Source organism: Tympanuchus pallidicinctus, unplaced genomic scaffold (assembly GCF_026119805.1).
Source record: "Tympanuchus pallidicinctus isolate F22 unplaced genomic scaffold, pur_lepc_1.0 scaffold48, whole genome shotgun sequence".
Taxonomy (NCBI): domain Eukaryota; kingdom Metazoa; phylum Chordata; class Aves; order Galliformes; family Phasianidae; genus Tympanuchus; species Tympanuchus pallidicinctus.
The window spans coordinates 88,773-112,981 of NW_026294767.1; the positions used below are offsets into that span (position 1 = coordinate 88,773).

Below are 24,209 nucleotides of genomic sequence, written 5' to 3' on the forward strand. Positions count from 1 at the left end.
TGCTCCCTTTCCTGTGTGTACCTTTGACTCTGAGGTCGAGGATGTCGTGGCCGTCCTCGATGCCATGCTGCACGTCGCAGCGGTAGATCCCCGAGTCGTTGGGGCGCAGCTCGGTGAGCAGCAGAGAGGCGTCAGTGTAACGCTGATGGAAGACAGGCAAGGAGGCACGGAGGCGGTAGTCCTCACTCACCTTCACCTTTTCCCCCCGTGCTACCAAGATCTCCGCCTCCCTGCCTTCGGAAATGAAGGTCCACTTGACCCGGGGGGCTCCCAGCACTGCTCGGCGTCCCGCCGTGCTGGCAGTGGGCAGGGGTGCGAGGTAGGTGATGAGGCAGGGGATGGTGACGTCCCCTGCCAGCACAGCGTGAAGGGCTGGGTGCCGTGGGATGGACACCTGCAGGGCCTTGAGGTCATCTGGGGGGAGAAGAGCAGAGAGATGAGTGGGGCTGGCATGTGAACCTCCTGCCCCCAGGATACTGGCTACAGTGTGAGGGTGAGCACTGCTGGGGCTGTGTTACCTGTGACATCTTCAGGGCTGAGCACCTCCGGGACCACCGTGGGGGCAAACACCCAGAGCAGCAGCAGTGGGAGAACTGAGGCCATCCTGTGCCCTGTGAGGGGTTACAAAAGTCCAGAAGAGGGTTTGAAGTGCAAAGAAGTATCATAACCTCCAGCTCTCTGCTAGAGGGAGTACTGGGAGAGACTGTTGCCTGCATGCACGGGGTGATGCACAAAAGCATCAGGTTGAGAGCATGCAGCCAGCACGGACCCTGCATGGCATAAAGGAGAGGGAGCAGAAAGAAATGTGCAGATGTGCCCTGAGGAGCAGGAGAGCTGCAGTGCCTCAGCTCAGTGCCCAGGGTGCAATCCAGCCCCAGGGAGAGGGGTCCTCTGGGGACAGCAGATCTGAGCACAGCATGGAAAGTCTGAGCGCACAGCCAGGCAGGAGGAGATGCCAGAGCTGGGCTGCGCATCGAGACACCGCAGTCAGAAACCTCAGAGGGGATTGTAATAGCTGGTGTTGATCAGGGTTGAAGGAATGAGCCACTGAGCCCTGGCTCATGGTGTGAGAGCGTGAGTGCACGCATGCAAGCTGGGCTTTTGGGTGTGCATGCATTGCAGCTTGCATGTGCACTGCAGCATGCATGTGCATGTGTATGGGCACGTACATGTGCTTGTGAGTGTGCTTCCACACGTGTGGCCAGGGGGGTTCAGCTGGAGATGGGGATGCTGAGGGTGCACAAAGCACGGGGCAGTGGGGGAGGGATGGAGCAGGAGGTCTCCTCGTTGCCATTCAGCTCACGCCGGAGGTTTCCCGCGCACAGGCTGGGAAAACCAGGGCCGAGTAAAGCAGCCATTATGTCCCAGGTCTCTCTCAAGGCTGCCTGGCACAAAGGGCTCTCCCCCGCCGGCTGAGGAGCAGCACTGAAAGGAGAGCCCAGCAGCTAGCACGGCTGTCACCAGCTCCGCAGAGCAGCACCGGGGACACTGGGGATGTCACGGAGGAGCTCCAGCCATCTGGAGAGGACACCAGGGATATGGAGAGGTCCCTGCATGGTGCATGGCTCTGCAGGATAGCACGGCCCCATGCACTCCTCTGCAGGGGCTCGCTGGGGCTCGGTGGTTTCCTCGGCCCTGGACTGGCGCGCAGCGACCCTGAGCCTCAGAGAGCCTTTGTAATTTATGAGCTCTTTGTGCTGCATTGATTTTGGCAGCCACTGAAGCAGATTTGGCACCTCTGTGGTGAGCTCTGGCCCAGGTTGCAGGCTGCCAGGGCCAGGCTGAAGGGAGGCTGCCCTGGAGCTGCATCTCTCTGCAAAGGATGATCCCCGAGAACCCCAGGGGACCAACGTGCCAGGGAGTGGTGTGAATACAGCGCAAGAACCAAGGGCAAACAGCCTCCAGCACTACGCATGTACACCTCTTAGCACCGTGCACCATGCTCACACAGCCCCTAGCACCGTGCACTCTGGATGTACAACTCCTAGCATCACGCACCATGGACACACAGCCCAGAGCAGCACACACCATGCACATACAGCCCCTTAGCACCACGCACCACACACGCACGTCCCCTAGCACTGCACGCCATGCGTCCATCCTTTTCCATCCAATACGTGACCAGTGCTGCCAGCACCAAGCTGGGGGCTTTCCCAGCTCTGGATTGATCATTGGAATTCAGCCCCATGGAGCAGATTGAGGGATGGTCCCTGCTGCTTGGTGACTGGCTGTGACCCCCAGTGTGGTGGAGCGAGGCATTTTTTGTCCCAGGCTCTTTTCTTCCTGTTCCCCAGGTGCCGCAGTGGTACAAGCAGGGAGCAGCCGTGAAGCCTCAGCAAGGAAATTCAGGGGATGAAAGCTGCATGAGCGCAGCAAGACGGAGTGAGTGGGGGGCTGCTCCCCTCCTGTGCCCACCCAGAGCTGGGACACCCAACACACTGGGACTGGGGCTCCATAGGGGTTAAACCCAACTCACCCTGCCCACGGGAGTCCCGTGATGGCAGGACTCTCAGGCGTCACTGTTTGAGGTTTGGGGTTTGGGGTTGGATATGTATTTTTTTCCTATTATTTGCCACAAATGGAATTTTTTGTTTAGCCTTCGCAAGGGAAAGGCTGGGAGCAGGAGCAAGGGAAGGCAGCTAAAGGGAAAGTGGGAAGCAGGGAGCAGAGCTGTGTTAGCTCTGAGCTCCCAGCCACGGGGATGGGTGGGATGCTCACGTGCACACTGACTGCCTCCATTTCCCTGGGAAACCAGGTGGAAAATGAGCAGAGGTATTTTGGGATGAGAACAATCTTTCTTTTTCTTCCTCCTCTGAACTCACTCTAATTTAAGCCACAGCAAAGCACGAGTGATGCTGCAAACGGGGGTCCCGAGCCCCTTCCTATCCACACCACCACAGAGAAGCTTTCCCAGGCCCATGCAAAGCCCCTCTGTCCCTGCACGTGACAACTTTGTCCCTGCTCCCAAGGTGCCCTGCCAGCCCATATCGCAGCTGATCAGTGGCTTTCCAGGGATGCTCAGCTGCAGAATGAGTCAGCAGCCACAGGCAGAGCCTGGCCCCGCTCCAGTCTGCCCCGTCCCCCTCCATCTCCGGGCTGCAGGTGCCCCAGTGTTCCCACGCACGTGCCTGTCCCTCTCTGAAACTGTCCCCTCCTTGCTGCAAACTGCCCCTGCTTCCTGCACCACCAACAAAACAAGGGGACCCACCATACTGGGGGGGGGGGGGTCCCAGCAGTGAGCCCCCCATGTGCTGAGCACAGAGGATGCTGCGGGAAGCACCCAGCAGCCTCTTGGCAGCAGCTGCTGGCAGAGCATAAAAGGCCGGAAGCAGGTGGGAATGGGGGGAGGAGGGGTCCTTTGGCTGCCAGAGCTGCTCAACTCCCCCCCCAGCCCATGTTGGAGAAAGGGGCTCCTTGTTGCTGGGCTGGGATGTGCCCCCGCTGCACAGGGAAGAGCTGTGTCCCATCCCCAAAGCCTCATGGAACTGCAAAGGGCAGAGCTGAGCTGGTGGACCCTCAGAGGGACCCCACAGTCACTTGGTCATGGTACACACATCTGTGGAGCTTTGCAAACCCACCCACTGCTGCATGGCTCCGGTGGGAAAACTGAGGCATGGATTGGGGTGGGGTGGGGGAGAAGGTGCCCCAGATTTCAGCAGCAGAGCCTGGCCCCTCAAATCCACCTTCCAAGCACAAAATCACAGCACTGCAAAGTGCTCAGGCTCCCAGTTTGCCCAGTCCAAACCCATTCCCTGCAAAACAACCCCAAATGCCCCGAGCATCATCACCCTGAGCTGTACGGGGTGGGCAAAGACCTGCCCAAAGGGGGCAGCAACCCCTGGACTGAGCCCCTCATGCAAAGAGGTACTGGAGCAAAGGGCAGAAAGGGTCTTTCCCACCCCTCACCATCTGAAGAAGCAGCAACAGTTTCTGGGTCTGCTTGGGCTCTTCCCAGCTGGGGAGCACTGAGGGCTCAGTGGGATGCTCAAGGGGAGCACCTCCATCCCAGAGAAAAAACAGTTTCTGCAAGAGGGTAGGGGGTGCACATCAAAGTGCCCCAAGCCCTGGGCACACACACAAACATTCTGGGTTTGTTCAGTAGGGAAAAGCAATGAAAACCCCACAAAACTTCCCTTTCCTCTTTTTGCCCAGCCCTTCTTGCCCCCCTTGGGACACCAGCAGGAGTGGGGGGAAAGAGCTGGGAGCCGATGGGAAAATCCTGTGATGCTGTGCAGCCCTGCTCTCCCTCAGCCCCCGTGGTGTGGGGCAACTTCAGCCCCAATGCTTCCCAATCCCCCACCCCCCCTGCCAGCTCTGTGCCTCTTTTTCCCATCCTGGTGCTGCCCCGATTGCATCCTCCTTAGAACGAGGACCTGTCCCTGGTTGGCTGAGCAAGGAATGGGCTCCATGCTGAGACCTGCAAGCCCCAATCCCCACTAGCATCAATCCCAAAGTCACTTTCCCACCTCAACCTTCAAGCACTCCCCCCCCCCCCCCCATTCCTGCTCTGCAGAGCCGGCGCCACCTGAAAGAAACTTGCAGAGCTCTGCCAAGGACAAAACGGGGACCGGTGGGAGCATCCCTGCTGGACATCCAGGTCACCCCCAGCAAGCAGGGAGAGCTGTGCCCACCCCCCAGCCACATCACCTCCCCGCTTACTTTCCGCTGGCACAGAGGTGACATGAGATATTGCAATAATAGCGCAGTACAGCCCGCAGGAGGGGCTCTCCCCGTGTCCCACCTTGCTCACGGTGCGGGCGGGGGTCCCCGGGGGCCCGGTTTGGGGTTGAGCTGAGGTTTCTCCGGGGTAGAAGTAGGCAGCAGGTTGGCAGCAGGGCTGGAAGTGAGCTGCACCGGGCATAAGTGCAGACACCGAAAGGAGAGGAGTCCTCTGTGTGTGTCCGTGTCCGCGTCTCTCTCTCTCCCTTTTTTTTTTTTTTTTTTTCTTTTAATCCTTCCTCTTTCCCTCCTCCTTTTATATTTTATTCCTTCCCCTAAGTAAGAAAGAAAGAAAAAAAAAATTATTACCGTGTTGGCTGAGCGCGTTGTCCCTCCCCGTCCCTCCCTCCTGGCAAAGGCAGCACGAGACCCACGCCGCGGCTGCTCCAGCTGGGCACGCTGTTAACCCAATGCAGCAGAGCCGAGCAGCTGGGAAGGGACAACCTATATTCAGCCCCCTCTGGCATCGGGGTGCACTTTGAGTGCTTATTTCCGACACTGGGCACCTTCGGCAGGATGTGGAGCCGGTGGGGGGGGGGGGGGGGAGGTCTGTGAGAAGGGGTCCTGCAGCTGGTGGAGCTGTGGCTTTGTCATGCAAAACCCCCTCTGGTCCCCATGTGTTGGAGGCACTGGAGTGGGACCGGGGTTTTCACCCACTCCTAAGGGAGAAGAGAAGCTGAGAGCTGACATCCTGGCAGACGCCGTGCCTCAGTTTCCCCATCTGCAGCCAGTGATGGGATGGGATGGGATGGGATGGGATGGGATGGGATACGTCTGTATGGGATAATGAATGCAGTCCTCCAGACCCCAATCCTCCTCTCTGAGAGGAATCCAGCAGATGAAGGGCTGAGTCCTGGGCGCATCAGGGACAGGGTTTGCCCCCCTTGGTGGAGCTGAGCCCTGAGAGCCGATATTGCAGCTTTTTTAAGCAGATTGAGCTCAAACTTTCTCTGGCTTACAGCATCCTCCACCCTGGGGAAGCCAGCACGGCTCTTGCCGGATAATTGCTCGGGTGAGTTTGCAGAAAGCCGCAGCTCCTGAGCAGAATTAATCATTTGTCACCCTGGGAAATAATTACACACGGTGGAGAAGGTCTCATTAGCAGCGCAGTCCAGCAGGCGATGCACGCCACAGCATGGCACATGGCTGGGACGCACACCAGGATGGACATAAGGACAGACATAGGGATGGACGCTGGGATGGGCAGGGGGAAATGTGTCTCCCCCCCCTCCCCACCACCACCACCACCAGTCCCAGACCTGTGGCTGCTCCCTCCCATGAGCTCACATCCTGCACCCGGTTCTTTGTGGCAAAGCACTCGGGGATGAGGAAGAGGCAAAGCGCCTGCTCAGCAAGGAGAGATCTCATCCTAATTGGGAACAAATGTTCCTCGCCGGCTCAGCAGAGCAGCTCCTTCACGCTGCCCAAGGGGCCACTGCTCTGCCTGTCCCTCCTGCCCTCTGTGTCCTGATGGGGGGGGAATAGAAAGGACAGATCCAGAGACAGCTGGCATCTGGAAGGGAGAGGGGTCAGGGCAAAGTGGCGGCAGGGCACAACCCTTGTCAGCCATCAGAGAATCCCCACCTGCTGCTCAGCCCCCCCACTCCTCACCCCAAGTGATGTCATGGCCTTGCCAGCCCATCTCATTGTCCCAACAGCAGTGGTCCCATGGGAACCTCGTCCAACAAGCACATCTCCCTTGGCCACAGGCAGTCCCCAGCTGCGTCCCCATGCCCAGCTGTGCTTCTTCCTCCTCCTCCTCCTCCCCCTGGGGCCCTGCTCGAAGCCACGTAGCAGCACCCTGTGCCAAACCCAGTGGGGGCTGCGAGTCTGTGTCACCCCCAGACCTCCCACCACCAAACAGCCACCCCAAAGCATCCTGCAGAGGGAACCACGTCCCCACCCTGGGGGTCCCAACCCCAAGCACCCTCCAGTGACATTGCCACCATCCCAAGCAGGTCCTGACTCCGAACACCCCCCACAGACACACAGACACACGTCCTCATTCTGAGGCTCCCAGCCAAGTACCCTGAAAGGACACACGCATGCCCCAGTCCCAAGTGACTCCCGATCATAAACACCCCAAAGGGGAAGGGGTGCAGCAGCACCTTCCCCTGGGCAGTCCTTCATGCAGACCCCAGGCAGGGCAGGAGGGCTGCCCACTCCTTGGGGAGCCCCATGTTTAGGGCACCCCATGGAGTCTCAGGGGAAGGTGGGGGCACAACGAGGAAAGGCAAAGCAAAGCTCTGGGATCAGCATCGACACTGGGGTGCCTTCAGAGGAGGAGAGAATTTGGAGCTGAGGGAAAAGCGAAAAGACAACGTGCCCAGCATGAACAGAAGAGGATAAGCAACGGAAACGCATCGCCCGGATTATCAGCCTCTAATTAGCAACAACGTCTTCCCTGTGCTCCCTCCTGCCTTCTGGGCTGGGGGAACCCAACGGGGCTCCTGGATGGGATTCTGCCTTCACCCTCCACCTCCCCCCGCCCTCCATACACCCCAAATGGCGGAAGGACGGTGGCTCGTGGACGCAGTGCCCGAGTAGCCCCATGCACTGCAGGGCTCGCGGTGGATCTGGATGGCTTTGGCCAGCAGAGGGGACTATTGCTCGCCTCTTTCTTGCAGCGGGGCGGGAGCTCAGTGGAGACGACGTGGGACAGCTGGGAGGGGACGCTGATTCTTTGCAATGCAGGGGACAGCCCAGGGACTCTCCCCACCGCCCCTCTAGGAGTGGGGGGCGTAGGGGGTGGGGGTGTATCCGGGAGAGAAAGAGCTGGCACAAAGCCTCTCCCCGATTATTTCTTTTCCGGCCTCTTTTGTTCTCAGACAGCTCCAAGTTGGAATTTCTAAACCCTCCTCCCCACCCCTAGAATAAATCAACTGGAAAAGAAAAATTAAAAATCAAAAAGGATGCCCGCTGGGCTGGCTGGATAGAGGGCTGTGGAGCTGGGGCAGGATTTATGCCAGAGCAGTGCCTCTGGCTGAGCTCAGATCTGCTCCAGACACTGAGATGCACTGAGAGTGCACAGAGCATCCCCACAGGGCGTCTCCTCCCCGGGACACCAAAGCCCTCGGTGGCACCGTTTGGAGCAGTATAAAGAGCCCCACAGTCGGGCACTGGGGGTGGGGGTTTGCCCTTGGAAAACCCCAGGTAAAATTTGTGTGAGCCTCTCTCCATGCCAAGCTCACTTGGTGCTCTGTTTGATTTTGGGAATTAGCTGAGCTACAGATGGCACCAATCCCCGAGGCGCAGGGTGCAGTGTGCTCTTCAGGAATCCCCGCTGTACATAAAGGGGAAACTGAGGCACAGCAAAACCCATCCCTGCCCTGAATGAATCGACCGTCCCCACAGCATCCCCCCAAAGCGCAGCTCCTCCCCAGCGTGGCGCGTTGCCATCCCCACTCAAGCACTGCCCAACATCCCAAGGGGGCAGAGGGGGATGGGGCACAGGGACGGCGCTGGCAGCAGCTGTGCCGGCTGTGGAAGGGTTAACTGCTCCTCTGCTCGGGTCTCAGAGGCCTCCCACTCACCCGGCGTGAGTATGAATAGCTGCGTTCGCCTGCGCCGGCACCGCTCTGCTGCCTTCCTTCTGCCGCCGAGATGCTGAGCACGGAGGGCTTCGTGGGGGCGAGAGCTCTGGGTGAGGAATCGCTGCAGATGTGGGACCTCAACAAGCGCCTGGAGGCCTACCTGGCCCGCGTTAAGTACCTGGAGGAGGAGAATGAGGGGCTGCGAGCTGAGATCCAGAGCACCAAGGAGAGCCCGGCCGGGGACCCACGCAGAGCCAGGTACGAGGAGGAGCTGCGGTCGCTGCGGGATGCGCTGCACCGCGCCTTCACCGAGAAGTGTGCGGCCGAGCTGGCCAGGGACAACCTGTACGAGGAGGTGCAGCATGTGAGGAGCAGGTGCCAGAAGGAGCAGGCAGCCCGCGAGGAAGCCAAGAGGCAGCTGTCCTCCAGCAAGAAAGAGCTGGAGGAGGAGAGACGGGCGCAGATCTGGCTGAAGGAGAGAGCTGTGCAGCTGGAGAAGGAGGTGGAAGCTCTGCTGGAGGTGCACGAGGAGGAGAAAGCGGGGCTGGACCAGGAGCTCGCCAGCTTCTCTCAGAGCCTGGAGGGCTTCCGTTGTGCTCCGGTGGCATTCCAGCCCGTGGAGGTGGAGGACTACTCCAAGAGACTGTCAGAGATCTGGAGAGGGGCGGTGGAGACCTACAAGGCGGAGGTGGCACAGCTGGAGCGTGCACTTGGCCAAGCCAAGGAGAACCTCTGGCAGGTGGCAGAAGACAACCAACAGAGCCAACTGCAGCTGCGGCACCTGGAAAAGGAGCTGGTGGGGCTGAAGGTGCGGAAGGAGATGCTGGAGGAGAGCCTGGGCCAGCAGTGGCAGGAGCAGCATGGAGAGGCTGAGAAGTTCCAGGTGGGGAAAGTGGGGAGCTTGGGGGGGCTCGAAAGCTGGGAGGGTTAAGAGCAGCCCCCGGGTGGACTGCAAGCCCCAGGGCAGCAGTCATTCCTTCCCATTTCTGCTGCCACTGCCTTTGGGATGGATAAACTTCATCCGACTTAGCCACAGCTGCAGGCAGACAGCTGCAAAAGTAATTCTGCAGGGGAAGTTGCGGCGGGAGCAGGCTGGAAATGCAGCCCCAGCTCATAGCTGGAGCTAGAGACCCCACGCAGGGAAGGGTCCCTCTTTGTTCCCGGTTTGAGGATGGAGAAGGGGATGCCACAGCCATCCTCTCAAAGGAATCCTCCTTCCCAATCTGACATCGCATGGTCCCGATCCCCCCCGCCTTCCCATCCCTCCTCCAGCGGCTACATCCTTCTTGCTTTTTTACTCCATTCCTCTCCTTGCTCCCTTGAACCCTCTTCAACTTCCCCATGTGAAAAGCAAGTGCCCCTCCTCCCTGCAGCACCCTGAGCACCTGGGCACCCCCAGGACACCCATCTCTGACATCCCCAAGGAGTACTGAGGGCACCTATGGGTGACAGCGAGAGCCGCCCCAAGCAGTGCTGGGGTTGGATGGATCCAGGCTCCCCATCCCCACTTCTTGTCATGCAGCAGGCGGTGCCAGAGTGGAGTCACAGCTGCTGACCCACATCCTCCGGAAGAGGACGGAGTGCTTAATTTCCCATGGGACAAAGAGGGTCAGGACCAGGAAGAAGAGAAATGATGGGGGTGGTGGGAAAGGCACAATCCGGGCAGAAATGTGCCACCAGAGCTCCCTCCCTTTCTGGGGAGATCAATCAGGTTCCTGACCCTGTGCTTCTCACCACAGCTGGCCATCGAGGCCCTGGAGCAGGAGAAGCAGAGCCTGCAGGTGCAGATCGCCCAGGTGCTGGAGGACAGGCAGCAGCTCATGCACCTCAAGATGTCCCTCAGCCTGGAGGTGGCAACCTACAGGTGAGGTCTCCTTCACGGTGGCACTGCTCCCTCTGGGGACACAGTGCTCCCACTGTGCTCCCGTGTGCTCAGAGCAGGGTGATGCCCCAAATCTCCCCTTGCAGCATTACCCAACCTGGCTGGACAGAGCTGTAAGAACTGCTGGGAGACTCTGGGGCTGAACCCTGCAGCCCTCAGTCCGCTTGCAGCCCTTCCAGATGGCCCCAGACAAAGGCAGGCTCGCAGAGGACTGGGGGTACGATTAGCATGAGAATAGGGGCTGTCCCCAGCGGAGGGGCCTCCCCGGCAGAGCATGATGTCACCCGGTAGTGAGGACACCAAGCTGGGGATGGGGGGATGGGAGGGGGCCCACAGAGCAAGGAGGGAAGAGATCCTTGGCAGGCAGTGAGGGGCTGCCCCCTGGGATCCCCTACCCCCCCACCTCACACCCAGGTGAGACAACAGTTCGGCCCCAGAAAAACCACCCACAGACATGTTATGCTTCAGTTTACCTTTGAAGCATCTCCCTGAGTTGCACAGGGACTGACTTGATTTGGCAGCTCAGCAAAGATATCACCCCCCTTCTCCCCCCCCCTCACCCCCCTCCAACACCTCTCCTTACAGAACACTGCTGGAAGCAGAGAGCACCCGGCTGCAGATGCCTCCCGGGGAGTTCAAGCTGGCCAACAGCCTGCGAGGTAAGGAAGGGCCAGGGAGCAGAATGATTTTCCTGGCAAGGGTTGGTCAATGCGATAGGAAGGTGCTAACAGCAGGCTCTGGTCTTGCCGGCACCTCTGTATAGAGTAGATAAGGGCTTATCTGCTCCTTCACTTCTTTTTTTGATTCCTCCCCTGCATGAGGAGCCTGAGCACGGGACCTCAGGCTGGGCAGCAGGCTGAGCATTTCCTTTTTTCCTTAAATATATTGAAAAGCTGTCACCTGCACACATCCCTGCAAGCCCACCGCATCTCTGACCCTACTGCTGCAGGCACAGCAGAGCATCCGTTGTCCCATGAGGTACCCCTGGCAGCATCAGTGCTCTGCAACACTCAGGGGAGGAATTTCTCACTTCCCAAGAAGTGTTTAAAAATAGGAGAGGGGTCAGCAAGAGGGGAGAGAGGAGCTGTTAGGCTGCAGTTGGGTGATCTCTGCCCCAGCCCTTGGGTTTTGGGCTGTGCCCCCCCACACCGTGCTCTCCCTGCTCTCTGCAGATGTCAAGCTGGAGGTGAGCACCAGCAAGCACCGTGCCAGCCTTGCTGCCTTCCCCCGGCCCGAGGGGGTGGCACAGCTGTGCAGAACCCCCGGTGATGCCCTCAAGGCGCTGACTCCCAAAAACAAGAGCTCCAGTGCACAGGAGTTCCAGAAAATCAACTCAGTCCTGCAGGCACCGAGGAGCTGGGAGCCTGCTGCCCCCAGTCACGCTGTCCCAGTGCTGTCCCCCGTGCCAGGCAGTGGGGGGGCAGAGAGCCCAGCCCATGAGTGTGGGGCTGGTGAGGAGTCCCCCATGCAGAGCCCACTGAGTCCTGAACAGCTGGTCAGCCACGCACTGCAGGATGCTCTCAAGGAGATGCAAGATGACGCTGAGGCCAAAGAAGTGCCCAAATTCAGTGCTACCCAGAGTACCAGGGATGGGGATCTTGAAGACCCCATGGAGGAGGAGGCTGCAGGAGCCCAGGAGATGGGTGTTGAGGGTGGTACCGTGTCCCCACCTGGGCTGTGTCTCTGCAGCAACGTGCCCACATTGCTAAGTGCCACCCAGAGTGATGCGGAGAGCCGGGAGGAGAAGTGGGAGGAGGATAGGAGTAAAGAGGAGGAGATGTTGAACGCACTGAGCTCCACGGAGAGCCAGGAGCCAGGGGGAGAGCCCTGGGGAGGAGACACAAAGGGGTCCAGGCTGGAAGTGGGCAAGGAGGACATGGAGGCCACCAGCATGGAGGCTCTGCATGTCTCGGAGTACAAGGAGCAAAGGGAACTCTGGAGCCCTTCCAGAGAGGATGAGGAATGTGAGTTCCCAGATCAGGAGAGGGAAATGCGAGAAGAAGGGTCCCTGCAGACGGAAATCGAAGCTGCTTGTGCTGTCCCTCTGGGGAGCCACCCAGTTTTGCCTGCGGGAATCCACTTGCAAGAGGACTTTGTTGAAACAGAGCTGAAGTCTGAGCACCAGGAGATGTCCCTGCGTGAGCTGGGTGCTGCTGCAGGGGACGAAAGGGAGCAGGAGGTGTGCCTGGAGATGAGGGCCTCTAGCATTGAAGGGGCTGTGCCAGCAGCAGAGGGCTCATCAGGGTCTGAAGAAGACACTACAGGAAGGGAGAGCACAGGCAGAGCACAGGATGATGAGGGAGAGGAGGAAGATAAAGGAAGGGAGGCATTAGGGGGAGAAGACCCCCAGGCAGGGGAGGCTTTGGGAGCCAAAGAGATAAGGCAGGAGAGCATGGGCTTGGAGGAGGCTGAAGGCATGTGGGAGGAATCTGTGGACATGTGGGAAGAACATAGAGACACCCAGGAGGGACATGGGGACCTACAGGAGGAGAAGGAGGACCTGGGGGAGGAACACAGGGACCTAGAGGAGGAGCATGGGGACCTGCAGGAGTATGGGGAACTACAGGAGGAGCATGGGGACCTGCAGGTGGAGCATGGGGACCTGCAGGTGGAGCATGGGGACCTGCAGGAGGAATACAGGGACCTGCAGGAGGAGCATGGGAACCTGAAGGAGGAACATGGGGACCTGCAGGTGGAGCATGGGGACACCCAGGAGGAGCATGGGGACCTGCAGGAGGAATACAGGGACCTACAGGAGGAACATGGGGACCTGCAGGTGGAGCATGGGGACCTGCAGGAGGAGCATGGGGACACCCAGGAGGAATTCAGGGACCTACAGGAGGAGCATGGGGACACCCAGGAGGAGCATGGGGACCTGAAGGAGGAATACAGGGACCTGCAGGAGGAACATGGGGACCTGCAGGAGGAACATGGGGACACCCAGGAGCAGCATGGGGACACCCAGGAGCAGCATGGGGACACCCAGGAGGAGCATGGGGACCTGCAGGAGGAATTCAGGGACCTGCAGGAGGAGCATGGGGACCTGCAGGAGGAATACAGGGACCTGCAGGAGGAACATGGGGACCTGCAGGAGGAACATGGGGACACCCAGGAGGAGCATGGGGACACCCAGGAGGAGCATGGGGACCTGAAGGAGGAGTACAGGGACCTACAGGAGGAGCATGGGGACCTGCAGGAGGAATTCAGGGACCTGCAGGAGGAACATGGGGACACCCAAGATGAACATGGGGACACCCAGGAGGAGCATGGGGACCTGCAGAAAGAGTATGGGGACACCCAGGAGGAACATAGGGACCTGCAGGAGGAATATGGAGACCTCCAGGAGGAACACAGGGACCTGCAGGAGGAACATAGGGATCTGCAGCAGGAGCATGGGGACTTGTGGGAGGAACTTGAGGTCTTGAAGGAAGAACAGAAGGACCTGCAGGAGGAACATAGGGATCTGCAGGAGGGGTCTGGAGACCCTCAGGAGGAACCTGGGGAACCTTGGGTGCAGCGTGAGGAACAGGGCTCTGCAGAGGATGGGCTGGAGCAGGAGATGGTGCTGCAGCCAGGAGAGGGGGCATGGGGCAGGGAAGAAAATGACATTGACCAAAAGCAGCAAGCACAGGACTGGGAAGAGACAGCGGAGGGTGAAGAGGAGACAGAAGTCAAAGCTGTCACATCCCAAGAGCCAGCCCAGGTGGATGACAACCCACACGCAGAGGCAGCAGAAAATGAGGAGGGAGATGTCACGTCACCAACAGCAACGGAGGAAGCTCACGAGGGTGAGGATGACGGAGATGCTGGGAGCGAGGTGAAAAGCCAGCAGCAGCCACAGGGCATAGTAGGACAGGAGGCTGAGCCAGCCCCAGGGCAAGAGGAAATCAGGTATGAGGACACTGGGGAGGCACCAGGGGACCCACAGGAGCCAGCTGAGGCGCTGGAGGTGCAGGATGAGGAGCTTAGCTCGGAGCCCATTGAGAGAGGCAGCCCAGACACTGCAGTGCTGCAGCAGGATCTGGGCAGTGGGGCAGAGAGTGATGAGCCCATGAAGGAGGACATTCAGTCAGAGGATGCTCAGTTGGATGAGCCCAAGCTGTGCAGGATGGAATTAGAGGACACGCTGCTCAACAGCACGCCGCTATGTGCACACAGCGGGGAGGTGCTGGAGTCTGATCCAAACCCTCCATCCAGTGGAGGGGATGGGGAAACAGAACCTGAAATGGCTCTGGAGGAGGAAGGGGAGCTGAAAGGGAGTGATGAGGCAGCGGTTCATGCAGAGCCAGAGAGCTGTGAGGAGTCAGGGATGGAGCTGAGCTCTGCGCCAGAATGCACCGAGGAGGAGGAAGGGTACTTCATAGTTTCTGCTCCCAGCCAAGAGGGGTCCAGCATCGAGGAAGCTGAGAACTCAGAGGAATTTGAAGAAATTAAAGTTGAAGCAGCAGAAGACAGAAAGGATGAACTAACAGTGCCTGCAGAAGCCTCTCCAGTGCTAGAGGATGAAGGGCACTTGGAGCCACTTGGGGGGGAAGCTGAAGATGTGAAAATGCCCACGGGAGAACTGGAGATACCAAAGGAGGAGGATGAGGAGGATGCAGGGCGTTTGGCTGCTGAGCTGGAGGAAGGACTGGCTGTGTCCGTGGATGAGGGGCTGTCTGAGGGGCACACTGATAAGACCATCCTGGGTGATGAGGGCCTGGGGGAGGAGGACGTGCAGGGTAGTGACAACTCCCCAGCCCCTGAGACCTCCAACACTGACCCCTCCAACGCTGACCCATCTCCAAGCACCATGCTGGAGCACGGATCTGGCATGGAGGCAGCTGAATATCTCCCCGATGTGCCCACACAGATGCCAGTGGACATCATGAAGGACTCGGATATCCTGGAAATAGTGGAGCAGGCCCTGGAGTTCAATCAGGAGCTGGTACTGGGAGCCAAGCTAGCCAAGGATGGGGAGGGGGATGGTGATACACAGCTCCCACAGGAGGAGGAAGGGGGGTCCTCACCCACTTCATCCAGTGATGAACAGCCAACGGTGCAGGAGGCGGTGGCAGAGCCGGAGCGCACCAAGAACGGGGAGCAGAATGGGCTGCACCGGCAGGCCAGCCTGGAGGACCTGGCTGAGTTCACCGAGGAGGGGCTGAATGGCATCACCCACCCTGAGGAAGCCCCTGCTGCCCACACCCTGCCCCTGCCCAGCAAGCACAGTGGGGCTGAGCCTGTCCCTCCGCTGTCTCCGCTGCAGGACCAAGTCCTGCACCCAGAGCAGGAGCCCTGGTCCTCTGGGGAGGAGTGATGGCGGTGGGACCCCCGCAGCCCCACGACAATCGGACACCTCCCATAGCACTGCCTACGTAGCACACCCGTTTCCCTTTGGTTTGTAACATGTTTTGTGTGGGTTTTGCCTTGTTGAACGGATGTCCGGCACACGGCAACGCAGCTGAGTGAGGGGCCGCATCTTCACACCTCGGAGCAAGGAACCGAGCTCTTTCTCTGCCTCCAGATCCCACACTTGTGCTGGTTTCAGCCTCATTTTGTACCCCAGGTATTTAATTTAAAGGCTGCGTGTCTTCCTTCCCCATTCAGCCCAGTCAGGTGCACGCAGTGTGATTTCCATACAGGCTCACCTTTGTGCTGCACACTGGGATGTCCATCCCCAACCCACCCAATGCTCACAGAGCCGAGCCATGCCGGATGCATCCGCTGCATTGACACTAAGTTAATAAAGCATCGCCCTCCCACTCTGACCTGCCGTATCCCTGCTCTCATTCCTGTGGAGGGGGGGAGATGGATGGGGGAACCCATGGTTTTCGGGCATGTGGGGGTGCAGGGAGGATGTGGTGGTGTTGAGGCTGCTTACCCCTATCCTCCACCCTAGGGATGCTGCTGGGCACGGTGTTGCATGGAGCAGGGGGACGGGTGCCAGCCCACCCCGACCCCATGCCAACACATTCAACAGTGAGACAGCAGAAAGCAGCTGCTATTGCTGCCTGAGCCGGGCACGCTGCCCACGAGGCTGCCCAGTACCCAAGCATCCCAACCCAGCCAAGGCACGTTGCTCCGGCCCCGATGGATGACACATCACCTCCTCTCCATGTGGCACCCAGAGGGGGTCTGAGAGGGGTGGGCAGTGGGGATGGGTGCCAAACTGATCCCCGGACTGCGCGGTTCAATGCCTCTTTTGTGCGTTGGGCAAGAAGGAACGCGCCGACGGCCAGAGAATGGGTGCCCTTATGTGGGCAAAGGGCTGAGTCACGGTGGGCAGGGGATGAGGGGAACCGGGTGGCATTGGCATGCAGCAATCAGCGCTGTGCTGCTCACCCACACGCTGGGTTCAGCCCTCCGTGCCCCTGCCAGCACCGCGCGGAGCCAGGCTGCGATAAGGACCCTGCGTTTATCTGCCTTCGCTGCACAAAGCCCCCGACCCCCTCCCCTGCCCACAGGCGATGGTTTCCTTTTAAGGACAAACTCGAACGAAGCGATACCATAAAAAAAAGTAAAAATAAAAAATCCCCTCCGATTAGTTTAATCAGGCACTGAGCCTGTGTTCAATCAGCCCCTGGCCCACAGCCGGCCCTGCGGAGAGGCCTGGGCAGCATCACCCGATGGCGGCTCGGTGATCCGCGGCGCTTCCCCCCCCTCCCCTCCATCCCCAAAAGCTGTGGGGATGCTGTGGGGTGGGGGAGGTGAAGTGCCGGGCGATGCGGGGGGCGGCATTCCTCCCAAAATTAATACGCATTCCAGGCGGCCCAGTGCTGACAAAGAGACGAGGGGGGACAGATGGTGGGGGCAGCTCCCTCCTCACCCTGAGGAGGAGGAGGAGGAAGGGTCAAGGGCTGGGGGTCACTAGAGGGGTGGAGATGTGTGGCTGCGGGGCACTTGGATGAAAGCAAAGCCCAGCCATGCCTGACCGGAGACAGCATAAAGTGCAAGAGTGGATGTCCCCAAATGGGACATGAGTGCCCCCAAAAGGGGCTACCCCCTTTCTTGGGTACCAACCCCATGGGGATCCCCTTCTGCACACCCATCGCCCCAGGGCGGGGATCACCCCGTGCCCATCGCCCATGGGAGCACATATGCACTCTGCCAGCCAAAAGTCACTGGAGCAAAGCAGAGGCCGCCACCCGCCTCGTTAAATCCAACCAGCCGAGCACATCTAATCTAATCTGGGGGGCAATGGGGCTTTTGGGGGTGGGGAGGGAGGTTGGCTGTTCAAGCCTGACCCCTGAAAACTGCTCACACACCGTAAAGGACGGAGTGTGTGAGCAGCACATGCAAGGGCTGGTGGGCACGGCATGGGCACAGCATGGGCCACTGTGCTGGCAAAGTGGATGCTTTAAGAGTCTCGAAGACCCCCTCAGCCTGGCCCCCTGCCAGACAATTACGGGTTTTGTTTCCTTTAAGGCTGGGCAGAGAGGGAGTTTTCAATGGAGCCCACACAAAACCTCCCTGTGGGATGAGCCCAGCACCAGGAAAGGAGGGGGGGGGCGGGGGGGGGGGAAAGCGAGACAGGATGACCTCAGCGATGACTTCACTGTGCTCACAGTTCCCAAAAAAATCGCAGAAACCTTATAAGGAAAGGACTAAAAATACACTCGGAGGGGTGCAGGCAGCCCCCACTCCTCCTCCCCAAAATGGAGCCCTCATGGATGCTCCATGCAGGCAAATAGGAGACACATGGGCGATGCATGGAGGGGACAATCGATGGGGGCACGATGGACTTGCAGAGAGAGGCAGGCTGTTCCCCAGTATGATGCCATGGGTTGGGCAGCAAGTTCCCCCAGCCTGGCATCATCCCCCCTTGCCGGGACCACTCCATCTATCCCTTCTCAGCACCCAGGGACGTGCTACCAAGACGCCTCCACCACCTCCTCCCTACCTTTCAGTGGGGTCATGCGCTGCCAGGAATAGCTTCTGCTGGCTATAATAAATGCTGCCCTGGTGTCAGGGGCTCACCCAGCTGCTGGGCCATGACCCCCCGACAGCTGCTGCCAAATCGGGGTGACGTGGATGCCTGTGGCCAAGCCCAGGGTAGGAATGTGCGCCTGGAGCCATCCATCAGTGCTACAAAGCATCCCCAGCCTCAGCTCCAGGGTGATGCAAGCCCTGGGGCCACGCATCCCCATCCCCTTGTCCTGTGATCCAGGCTCAAAGAAGAACTCACATGCCTATCCCCGTGCCTTTCTCTCCCCAAAACTCTCCGATGTGCAAAAATGGCACGGTGAGAAGGACGGTGCCCATCGACCCCGCTGCTTATCACCACTCCAAACGCCGCTTCCGCCTGCCTGCAATCAACTTGGCACCAGAACAACCCATGCAGGATGTGGCATGCAGCCTGTGCCCTGTCATTAGCGGGAGCGAGGGAGGAGGTGTGGAGCAGGAGCGGGATGGGACAAGGGCTGTGTTGAGGTAGCAGACACGTGAGTGCTGGTGCTGTGCCTCAGTTTCCCTCATCCAGCTACCTCAGGATAGCCATGGGGGCTTTAGTGCACCCGGAGCTGACTCACACCCGGAGGAAACGCTGACAAAGCAGCTCCTTCCTCACTGGGGACCGGCATGCAGGTGGCACGGGACAAACAGGGCTCTTCAGGTGGCCAGAGCCGAACCTGGGGCCAACCTTCCTTTGGCCAGATCTCGCAGACACAAAGCTGATGCCCACTGCAGCTTGGGCCATGGGTCAGAGAGGCAGACTTTGGCAGGGGTCATGCTGCTTGGGACAGGATGTGACTGCATCAGCCCTGAGTCACCACAAGCAGCTGACAGAGGAGAAGTGGCCCCGTGAAGGTCCCACAGCTCCAAGTCCCAAATAGCTCCCACTGCATCCCTCATCTTGGGACAACGTCCCCAGTTTGGGGGCCACATCCCACCTTTGCTTTGAAGACCACATGCCCACTTAGGGCACTGCATCCCTTGTGCAGCTTCTTGCTGTCAATCAGCTGCAGCATCGCTCAGGAATTCAGCGTAAATCATCCCCCTCCCCCTTATTTCGGGCAGGTGGGCCAGGGGTCGCTGAAACCCCAGCACAGTGACAACTGCCCGGTGGGTTTGGATTTCACAGCAGAGGGGCTGGTTGGGGATTAACGGCCCATGGGGACAGCAGCGGCATGCCCGACCCCTCGGCTCGCCCGGAGGCTGCTGCTGCTTTCCCAAACATGGCCAGGGGCTCGGAGAGCCGCTGACTGGGCTGAGCGGGGCAGGTGGAACTGCCCCAGCCCCGGGCTGTGGCACCCGGGCACGCTGTCGTCCTCCCCCCCGCTCCGGGCTCACGCCTGCATGGGGAGGAAATGCCTTTGCCCTGAGCGAGTCCCGGCGCTGAGAAGCGGGGAAGCAACTGGTCCACGTCCCCGTTGTGCTGCAGGTGATGGAGCGGCTCCCACTACGGGTAGGGGCTGCAGGGTCTGCGCAGCCCTACCGCTGTGCTGCTATGGAGAAAACGATGCCGTCGGTGCTCCCCCTCCTGAAAGCAATGGGACAGGACCGTGTGTGTGTGCGGGGGACGGACGGACGGACAGACGGACAAACCCTCGCTCAGCGTGCTCTCAACCTCCAGCACCCGCTGCCACCCTCAGCCACGAGCGCCCCCTATGGGCACCACCTCATCTCCCCCCCCCCCCCAAAAAAAAAAAATCCTACGAAACCAACAACTTCTATTCGGGGAGGTGAAGCCAACCATGCCCCAAATCATCAAAAGTCCGCAAATCCCCCCCCAAAAAAATCCCTCCCCCCAAAAATCCCCCCCCAAAAAAAGTCCCCCCCAAAAGACCCCCCCTAAAAGTCCCCCCAAAAGCCCGCGCAGCCCCCCGTTCTCCCACCGCGCGCTATGGCGCCACCTGCCGGAGAACCACCGCTTTCGGCCTTTCCACTCTTTCACTTCATTGGCCAACCGAACTGACCAATGAAAAAGGAGGCGTCTACCCTGTACTGCCATCGCAGCCAATCGCAAGACGGCGTTCTTCCGGCCTGCCCGGAAGAGCCGGCAGGCGGAGGGAGGCGTGCTCAGTAGGCGGGTCTTCAAGGATGAGAGCCAATGAGGGCGGAACGATCGGCGTTGGGGGCGTGTCCGTCTGTGGGACTTCCAGCCAATGGGGCGCGCGGGGGGCGTGGCCGGGCTTCCAGAGAGTTCGGAGACGGGCGGCGGAGCAGCGGTGAGTGCGGGGGGGGGCATCGCCCCCGCTGCCCCCCGGCGCCCCCCGGGTCCCCACCTCCCCCACCCCTCCCGCCGGTAGCGGCGACCCCGACCCCTCATTTCCCATCCCTGTCGGCCCGGCCCGAATATCGCCTTATCCCCGCGGGGACCCTCGACGTGTCCCCCCCCCCCCCCTCCGTCCTTCCCCCCCTTCGACGTGGTGCAGCGCTGTGACAGCCGCGGGGCGGGCGGCGTTGCACGGGGGGCTGTCACATCCCGCAACGGGAACAGCGACTCTGCCTGCTGTCCCCCACAACCGGGACACCCCCGGGGGGCAGCCCCATCCCGGGGCAGCGCGGATGAGCAGAGATAAACCCCCCCCCTTCTTCATCCCCCCAGCGCAACGTTGGGGCTTATCGACGGGCGGCACGCGGAGTGGGGCGGCTGTGGGAGTGGGGAAACTGGAGGGGGGTGGGGGGGGAGGATGCGGGACACGGGGGTGACGCCTCCCCCTCGCAGCAGCGAGGACGATGGTGAAGGAGACGGGTTACTACGACTTGCTCGGCGTGCGGCCGGGCGCCAGCCTGGATGAGATCAAGCGGGCATACCGACGCCTGGCACTGCGCTACCACCCCGATAAGAACCCCAGCGAGGGCGAGAGGGTAGGAACCCCAAATCCTCCCCCATAACCCAGCTTCACATCCCCCCCGTTGCCCCCACCCCGCTCACCACCCTCTGTTCCCTCTCAGTTCAAGCAGATCTCGCAGGCCTACGAGGTGCTGTCAGATGCCCACAAACGGGCGCTGTACGACCGAGGAGGGGAAAGGGCCATGAAGGAGGGTGGCCTGGGCAGCAGGAGCAGCCCTGGCTTCGGTTCCCCTATGGACATTTTCGATCTGTTCTTTGGAGGTGGTGTGAGGATGCGTGGCCGGGCGGACCGGCGAGGTACGGGCACTGGGGACAGTGGGAGCTGGAACTGAGCTGACAGCGAGAGCGGAGATGGGACTGGGTTGACCTGTTGGCTCTGGGGATGTGGCTGACCTGATGCTTCTAGGGATGGGACAAGGTTGACATGTTGGCTCTGAAGACAGGACAGGGTTGACATGTTGGCTGTGTTGGCTCTGGGGGATGGGATGAGGTTGACTTGTTGACTCTGGGGACGCCAGCACCCAGTTGGTGGCCCCCGGGCCACCTCGCTCCTCGCGGTGCACAGCCCAGCACAGTTCTTTGTCACCCTCATTACTTTCTCCACCTGCCCCTCTTCAAAGCGCCCTACCCAGTCCCCCGCTGTCCCCAGGCTGAGGTGAGTCACCTAGCGCTGCCCTCGGCTCCCCACGGCCTTGGGGATGCAGGGCGTGCAGGGTGCTCTGGTGACAGCAGGATGCTTTAGGCTTGGGTCATGCAAGAGGGGATGGCTCGATGACTTGCCAGGGCGCTTCTTGCTGAGGTGGCAGGATTTAATTGCAGGGCAATTAGGAGGTGAAAGAGAGCGTCCTGGCACCTCTGGGTAGGGCTGGTGATGAACAGCTGTAGCATGGCGAGGGCTGTGGGGCTGGGGCTGCCCCTGGGGTCTGCAGGATCCGAGCTTCCTTCTGCCATGTGACAGCAGAGCAGTGACTGAAGGTGCAGCCCTGTTGCATGCAGCAGGGTGCCGATCTGGGCTCTCCATCCTTCCAGGCAAGACGGTGGTACATCAGCTCTCCGTGTCGCTGGAGGACCTCTACAACGGCACCACGCGCAAGCTGTCCCTGCAGAAGAACATCATCTGCAGGAAATGCGGAGGTGAGGGCCTGGGGGGGACCGAGACAGGGGGTCAGCACCGTGCCCAGCCCTCACCCCCCACCTGCCCTCGCCCGCAGGCTGCGGGGTGCGGGAGGGCGCGCAGCGGCGGTGCCCCAAGTGCCACGGCTCGGGCATGGAGGTGCGTATCCACCAGCTGGGGCCCGGCGTGATCCAGCAGATCCAGACTGTGTGCTCCCAGTGCCAGGGCCAGGGCGAGTGGATCCGGCCCCGCGACTGCTGTCTCACCTGCAATGGCCGCAAGGTCGTGCGGGAGAAAAAAATCCTCAGCGTCCACCTGGATAAAGGTGAGATAGGGCTGTGCCAAGAGGGTGACCTGTGATAACAGCTCCGGAGCTGCGATCTGAGCTGTTGAATTCTCCCTGTAGGTATGAAGGATGGGCAGAAGATCACCTTTCACGAGGAAGGTGACCAAGTGCCTGGCCTGGAGCCTGGGGACATCATCATTGTCCTGGACCAGAAGGAGCATCCCGTGTTCAGGCGGAGTGGTGATGATCTGATTGTCAGGCGGGAGATCAGCCTGGCAGATGCGCTGTGTGGCTGCAGGCAGGTCATCCGCACGCTGGACAACAGGACCCTGCTTGTCGCCTCGCAGCCAGGTAGGATGGGGACGTGTGTCCCCGTGGTCCCATCCTGCACTGTCCTTGAGTTTCACTCTTCCCCAGCTCTACGGGGACGCAGCTTCTCCCCTTTTCCTCCACATCTGCACAAAGTCCCCAGCAAAAAGCTGGGAGCGGCGAGGGGGCACAGTGCGGTGATGCGCAGTGCGGTGGTGCACGGCGCAGTGACACTCATCCTCTTTCTCAGGTGATGTCATCCGACCTGGGGACCTGAAGTGCATCCCCAACGAGGGGATGCCCGTCTACAGGAGCCCCTTCCAGAAGGGAAAACTCATCCTCAAGTTCGAGGTGAGGTGTGGGGTTGGGATGGGTTATGGACCCTGTGCGGCCACCCCATGCCCACCTCCGTCCCCAACCCTTCTGTACCCACAGGTGAAGTTCCCCGAGCCTGGCTGGCTGCCCACCGAACGCCTGCGCCAGCTCCAGGCCTTCTTCCCACCCCAGGAGGAGGTGATGGCCACTGAGGACACAGAGGAGGTGGAACTCAGTGACTACACGTCCCATGGCAGTACAGGCCGGCGGCCGCATGGCGAAGCATACCACGAGGATGACTTCGAGGATGGCACCCGTCAGCACGTGCAGTGCCAGACCTCATAGCCGAGGCTGTTGGGGGCTCGTCCCATGCAGGGGCAGGGGGCAACGCGGTGGGGAAGGGGCTCGGAGAGCCGTTGACCTTCAGGGATGTTCATAGGTCACCTTTACCACAGCACTCGCCCTTCTTTTGGAGCCATCCCCTCTCCCTGCACCAGGACAGCGCAGCCCTGGACTGATGCTGAGCGGGGGCCATGCTGCCTGCCTCAGTTTCTCTATCTACAGTGTGGGGCCAGGAGCATTGTGCCCAGCATTGGGCAGCTCTGAGCATTCCACACCAAGGAGATGGGTGGGGAAGGCTCCAGATCTGCTGCCCTTCACCTGCACTGCCCTGTGCAGGGCTGAGGACCCCCACCCTGCAGCCCCCACCCCGTGGGGTGATGCTGCCGCCGGTTCACTTGCTTTGCCCATTTCTTTCCTGCTGGAGCCTGGGTCTGGCCTGGGGAGCGGAGGGGGTTTTTCTCTTTTCTCTTTGCACAGAAGGGGGTAAGGGGGGGACCTGGCCCTTTTTATTTATTTTTGGAATAATTTTAAGTCTGTTTTTTTTTTGGGGGGGGGGGCGAGAGGGGAAGGATGGGGAGGGAGGGTGGAGAGGACTTTGTATGTGGCATTAAAAGCAATCCTGACTCCTCCTCGTTGCCGGCCCACAGCCGCTCCCCCCCGGGGGCAGCCTCGCGCACCGCCCGCTTTGATCTGCGGGCGTGCCTCAGTTTCCCCAGCCTTGCTCAGCAGGGAGGGGAGCCGCGGTCCTGGCCCTGACCCCCCCCCGGCAGCCGCTGCTGCCCTCACAATCCGGGCCGTGCCCCCGCCGCAGGGAAAGGGCCCTTTGAAGCCGCCCAGCGCCAGGAGGAGGGGAGCCGGGCAGGGCCTCCCACTGCCCTGTCATTACCGGGGCAGCAGATGGGGAAACTGAGGCACTCTTCCGTCATCGTTCC

At 60.4% G+C, this 24,209-nt stretch overlaps 3 protein-coding genes across 5 annotated transcripts in view; 2 read left to right on the top strand and 1 right to left on the bottom strand.

Annotated features, from left to right (window-relative positions):
• Nucleotides 1-8,344, bottom strand: part of BCAN (brevican) — a 17,428-nt gene extending 9,084 nt beyond the window's left edge. For all 3 annotated transcript variants that reach the window (XR_008210981.1, XM_052703007.1, XM_052703006.1), the window contains exons 1-4: nucleotides 8,253-8,344; nucleotides 4,742-4,994; nucleotides 519-611; nucleotides 22-414 (exon numbers count right to left, since the gene is read on the bottom strand). Coding sequence is in view for 2 of the 3 variants with exons in the window: in XM_052703007.1 (XP_052558967.1) it covers nucleotides 22-414; nucleotides 519-603 (478 nt within the window). In the remaining variant the exon portion in view is untranslated. The remainder of the gene's footprint in view (nucleotides 1-21; nucleotides 415-518; nucleotides 612-4,741; nucleotides 4,995-8,252) is intronic.
• Nucleotides 8,323-15,884, top strand: NES (nestin). The gene is made up of 4 exons (XM_052703005.1): nucleotides 8,323-9,135; nucleotides 9,992-10,116; nucleotides 10,720-10,793; nucleotides 11,307-15,884. The coding sequence occupies exons 1-4, from the start codon at nucleotides 8,323-8,325 to the stop codon at nucleotides 15,431-15,433; spliced, it is 5,139 nt and encodes a 1,712-aa protein (XP_052558965.1). The 3' UTR covers nucleotides 15,434-15,884.
• Nucleotides 15,885-20,164: 4,280 nt separating this feature from the next.
• LOC128090652 (dnaJ homolog subfamily A member 1-like) lies at nucleotides 20,165-23,777 on the top strand. Its single transcript, XM_052703088.1, has 8 exons — nucleotides 20,165-20,282; nucleotides 20,783-20,925; nucleotides 21,013-21,208; nucleotides 21,941-22,045; nucleotides 22,123-22,350; nucleotides 22,432-22,662; nucleotides 22,871-22,971; nucleotides 23,056-23,777. Exons 1-8 carry the CDS (start codon nucleotides 20,165-20,167, stop codon nucleotides 23,278-23,280), a joined length of 1,347 nt encoding a protein of 448 aa, XP_052559048.1. The 3' UTR covers nucleotides 23,281-23,777.
• Nucleotides 23,778-24,209: the final 432 nt, after the last annotated feature.